Raw genomic sequence first — 5,720 nt, forward strand, 5'->3', positions numbered from 1 at the left:
GTTCCAAAATTTGAAAAATAAATCATTGACATTTTCAGGGTCAATCATTGATAGTCCTGTGAAATAGGTCTGCTCCAAGTGCAACAATTAAATGTCAAATTTCATCCACAGAGCCATAACCAAACAATAACAAATATTGTTTTACAAAATGTTCGCAAAAGCGTTGAGGTTATGGTTCTGTGGATGAAAATTGACGTTTAAATGCACTAAAATTACTATAGACCTTTTAAGTTGATAAAAAGCCTAGATGGTCTGGAGGGATGAATTGACAGCTGACAGCTGCAATCGGTTCGCTTTTCATTGATTGTGTTCACTTTCGTTGGATAAAAGTGAAAAGTGAACGATAGTGACCAAAAGCGAACCGATCACAGCTGTCAACTGTCAATTCATCCCTCCAGACCATCTAGTCTTTTTTTTCAACTTAAAAGGTCTATTGCGTTTGCACTTGGAACAGACCTGGTCAAATCCACAATCCATGAAACTCTTCGTCATGCACTTTTAGGGACAGCAGTTTTCGTACCCGGTAATGTCCTTTTTCAAAATGACAAAATTGAAAGTGAAGATGTTTTCTTCCTAAGTTTTTTTATTGAAACCATAAAAGTATGTCGTGGTGTTAAAACTGGTCAGGTCGTTTATATCAAACTGGATAAAAATCAACAAATACGAAGCTATCGTTGCCACAGTCTGCGATAAATGTAAAAATGATCGAAGTTAATGGACATCTAGCTCAAATAAGATTAACTTACGCCGAACAGAATTGTTGAATTAATTTGGAACAGGCCGAATGTTGTTATCGTGGGCGACCTAATTAAATTTTGCAGTGACAGTAATTCAATCTGAAAATGGGCAAAGGAAATTTTCGATTGAAATTTCACAGGAATTTTGTATATGACTCACGCTTCGCTTTAATTGAATGTTCAGGTGGCAGTGCATACGGAAAAACAAACCGGAATTGTTAGCCTTCGAAAAAAAAGAGAATTTCGTGATTAATTTTCAAATTTTTTCCTGCTTATCACTAGTATTAACTGTCGAATCTAGTACTTCTTCAACAGATCGAACAGTAGATTACACTGGATGCTAAACAACTAAACTTGTCAAAAAGTCAGTTACCAAAGGTTGTCGCTCCAAAGACACGACTGAGTTTGGAGTCTCACTGTTTCCGAATTAATGAACTACGTAGCAGCATCTAATGTATTCTGGTTTATTGCCTGCCCCATTGCAAAACTTGATCATCAGTTAGGAAGCCACATGCACACATTAAATGAATCGAAGTGCGTCAAGAAATGTATCATTTTCGCAGGGGGTGTAAACTGCCATGTAATGGTCGACTTTCGCTTGGGACAGGCAATAAAATCGTGTTTTCTTGGCTTATGGTCGTTTCGTCCCAATTCAATTTACCTGCTTGATAACCGTATTTGAAATGAACACATTGTGATACAATTCAACCGCATAGTACAACACGAACGTTAAGTCTTTGACTAAATGACCGTAAAGGAATCGTTTCATGTCCGGCTTTGAGTAAATTTGTCTCACATTGTCGTACATGTAGAACAGCTAGAAGTAAGCAGGACTTAGGTTTATTACAAATCTCTTAACGATTCAAATATGAGAGGGAAACCACTGGTGGAAAATTAGAGTGGGATGTGGTACTTTTTTTGGGAACTAAATTGGAATTTGAGCTAAATTTGAATTTGTGGAACTAAATAAAGATAAAAAAAACTCGATCATTTAACTAACACATTTGTGGAACTAAATTGGAATTTGTGTAACTAAATTGGAATTTGTGGAACGAAATTAGGTTTGTGGAACGAAATTAGAACTTGTATAACTAAATTGGAATTTGTGGAACTAAATCGGAATTTGTGGAACGAAATTAGAGTTTGTAGAACGAAATTGGAATTTGTGGAACTAAATTGTAATTTGTAGAACTGAATTGAAATTTGTGGAACTAAATTGGAGTTTGTGGAATGAAATTGAAATTTGTGTAACTAAATTGAAATTTGTGGAACGAAATTAGAGTTTGTGGAACGAAATTAGAACTTGTGTAACTAAATTGGAATTTGTGGAACTAAATTGGAATTTGAGGAACTAAATTGGAGTTTGTGGAATGAAATTGAAATTTGTGTAACTAAATTGGAATTTGTCGAACTAAATTGGAATTTGTGGAACGAAATTAGAGTTTGTGGAACGAAATTAGAACTTGTGTAACTAAATTGGAATTTGTGGAACTAAATCGGAATTTGTGGAACGAAATTAGAGTTTGTAGAACGAAATTGGAATTTGTGGAACTAAATTGTAATTTGTAGAACTGAATTGAAATTTGTGGAACTAAATTGGAGTTTGTGGAATGAAATTGAAATTTGTGTAACTAAATTGGAATTTGTGGAACTAAATTGGAATTTGTGGAACGAAATTAGAGTTTGTGGAACGAAATTAGAACTTGTGTAACTAAATTGAAATTTGTGGAACTAAATCGGAATTTGTGGAACGAAATTAGAGTTTGTAGAACGAAATTGGAATTTGTGGAACTAAATTGTAATTTGTAGAACTGAATTGGAATTTGTGGAACTAAATTGGAGTTTGTGGAATGAAATTGAAATTTGTGGAACTAAATTGGAATTCGTAGAACTAAATTGGAATTTTTGGAACGAAATTGGAGTTTGTGGAACGAAATTGGAGTTTGTGGAACGAAATTGGAATTTGTGGAATTAAATTGGAATTTGTGGAACTCATTCAACACTATCGGTTAATGGTTTCCTCCAAGCACTCTCACCTCAACCAAAATCACGCTGAACGCATTGAATAACGTCATCAGCAATTGCAGCGAAAATAATTTATTGAAATTTCTCGAAAATTTTGAAGCTCTGTCGTAGAGCAAAGCAATTTGATCAATTTCGTCACCCAGTCGGCGATACATCCGATGCTTAATCCTACAATTCATTTCGGTGCACTGCACAATCTTCAGGCTCTTCGATATTTGTAACACTTTTCGGTTCAAATTTTGATAGAGCATCAGAATGAACATCATACCGGCATAGAATAGACCGGATATGGTGATCGCTGTGAAGTGCATGTAAATGAACATGGTAAAATTAACGATGTGACTGAAAAATATAGCGGTGAGCACTTGTCTGTACAGACTGATTAGGAACGAAATGCAGGCCAATTGAAACAGAATTCCTACGACTTTTAGGTAGTAGCAACGGCAAATAGTTCTGTCGTATATCACGACCCCATTCATTAGCTCCGCAATGCTTCGATGTAAACGGGTTGCTTCTGAGAGAATGTTTCTGAAATGGTTGCGATAATAGACCTGCACAATGTACACCGCAATCACGCGGGAAACGGTGATCATTTGTTCGGCGATGTATACAAAAACCATAATCGATTTCGAAATTGACTGATAGATGGGATATCCCATGAACGTTTTGATTGCTAAAATGTTCAGCGATGTTACTATCAGCATCGAATACACACTGCTGTAGGCACACAAGAACGGCGATATTTTGTACGATATTCGGGGAACGGTTTCACATGTGAACACAATCAATCCTTGCAGTTTCCCGACGAAGAGTAGCAAACTCAAGGGGAAATGGAAAATTTTATTTTTTATTTCGGCCAACATTGTCGTGACACACTACAATGACTGTAACACTAATCGCTTCAGTTAATCAATGTTCGTTGAACTTGTTGTGACGGACAATGTGCATAGTCATTGAATAAATCGATGTTGCTAATGAATTGGTATCCATTCATTGTCGGTGAACACCTAACGCAAATACTTTGGGAAGCATGCATACGGTTGACCGTTTCTTTTAGACAAATAAAATGATATTTTCATCCGTGCGGCGTGAATAACCTTATTTTCTCCACTTAAATGCGGTGAGAAAATGAGGTTTTTGTTGAGACGTTTTCTCTCTTTCACTCTCTAATGACAGTTCGGGTGAGAAATATTTAACTTTCTAAACTCTTGCAAAAGAGTTCCAAGAATTCTATTATTCTATTCAATGGACATTCGAAACACATGATAACTATCCTCTAGACTCTAGAGACCTCAAACGTTCCTTAAACCTGTCTTACAGACACCTCAATCTTTCATCAAGTCCAGTAGAAAGTTCGAAAAACAGATGGAAGTCCTGGTCCTTTTAGAGTTCTACAACTGGGGAGAAGGGTGACCCTTCGAAGTGATGGAATTCTAGGAACTGAAATCTAGACACTTCAATCTTTCCTCAAATCCAAGAGACAACAAAATAAACTGCTGGAAATGCTAGTTTTCCTTGAGTTCTAGCTTGGGGATGCATTTGGGAAGACTCAAAGCCAGTTACATAGTTGCATATCATTCAAAGGTATCATAGTCTCGTAATTTCTTGAGTGAAAATCGTTCAAATCATTCGAAACGCTTATTAATTCCCACAATTTTCTTTAAAAAAAATTGTGATAGAAATACTGGTTCTTCCTAGAGCTGTGGCGCCCGATTCTTGATATGTCAGCGCTCGGCCAGCTGTTGGTAGGGTGTAAAATTACCTTTCCAAAAAGCCCTCACATGTCAAAATTGAATAAGAAATGGCCAGGGAAATAGGTCTCAAAGTTAGCGGTTTTTTTTCACTTTTCCGGCAATCCTCCATAGACCGGGCAGTTCTTGTCCCTTGACGAAAAAGTTGTTCTACGAGTTTTAGATATTGGATCAAAGTTTTAGAGACCGTTGATGTCACTGAAAGATATTTCCGTTTGACGGAGCTTTAAGTTTTACCGTAAAACCGGTTTTAACCGGTTATTACCGGTTCGTGAGGGCCAAGAAAATATTAGAAAAAATTTTAGTTCGGAAACTGTGACCCCTCAATCATACACTGCAGTCAGAATACTTTAAAACTCGCCAGCAAGCGAGACGACTTTTTCTGACATAGCAGCCCAGACCACATGGGGTGAACAAGAGTTTTTTTTTTCTTTGCAACTGTCACTTTGTTTTGGTTTTGAAAAATGGTCATTTCGCTCTGGCAGCACAGTTTAGCTTTTGTTGGAATTTCCTATTTTTTCTCTCTTGGTAAACCAATTACTATTCAAGTAAGGCGGCAAATTTTGATGAGGTCACGCATATTACGACACCACTCTACATACTAAAAATTAACAGCACGCCATACAAGTACGATTTTGATGAATTTCTATTTCCCGCGTGTCCCAAAAGAATTTTCAGAATTAAAATTCCCAAAAATAGTCCCGGACTGAAGGGCGAAATGACTGTGTGGTTGCGTACTTGTCTCGCACAATAATGATTCCGGGTTCGATTCCCGTGTCAAACAATTTCACATGGAATTGATCTAGTGAATACATCGCATTGGTAATGTCCTAACGTTAAAGTTCACTGAAGCTTCACTCAATTTGGCTAGTTGTAGTGTGTCTGGTGGCTAGACCCACTGAATTTATCGTATGACATAACCCAAAGACGGCAATTTTCGAGTATATAAATGAAACCAGCACCTCGTCCAGTTCGTAAGTTTATTTAATTCTTCACAGACGGCCAACATATCATTTGGGACAGCTATCGAATCTACTACTTGATTTGATCTGGGTATTTCGTACAGATTGAAGAGAAAACTGTGGCGTCGCTTCTTTTACCACAGACTTGCTATTCATAAAAGACGACGTTAGATAGAGGTCATTATTGACTTTTGTTGTCCTTTCTAATTGTGAAGGTTATAACAGCCATCCGAAAAAGGTTAACC

The 5,720-nt window shown here is 36.9% G+C and overlaps 1 protein-coding gene across 1 annotated transcript; it reads right to left on the bottom strand.

Moving 5' to 3' along the window:
* Positions 1-737: 737 nt before the first annotated feature.
* On the bottom strand, positions 738-1,618 carry LOC119077175. The gene is made up of 3 exons (XM_037184356.1): positions 1,399-1,618; positions 898-960; positions 738-836 (listed from the first exon to the last, which is right to left on the bottom strand). Exons 1-3 carry the CDS (start codon positions 1,543-1,545, stop codon positions 738-740), a joined length of 309 nt encoding a protein of 102 aa, XP_037040251.1. The 5' UTR covers positions 1,546-1,618.
* Between the last annotated feature and the right edge of the window lie 4,102 nt (positions 1,619-5,720).

This window comes from Bradysia coprophila, unplaced genomic scaffold (assembly GCF_014529535.1).
Source record: "Bradysia coprophila strain Holo2 unplaced genomic scaffold, BU_Bcop_v1 contig_232, whole genome shotgun sequence".
Taxonomy (NCBI): domain Eukaryota; kingdom Metazoa; phylum Arthropoda; class Insecta; order Diptera; family Sciaridae; genus Bradysia; species Bradysia coprophila.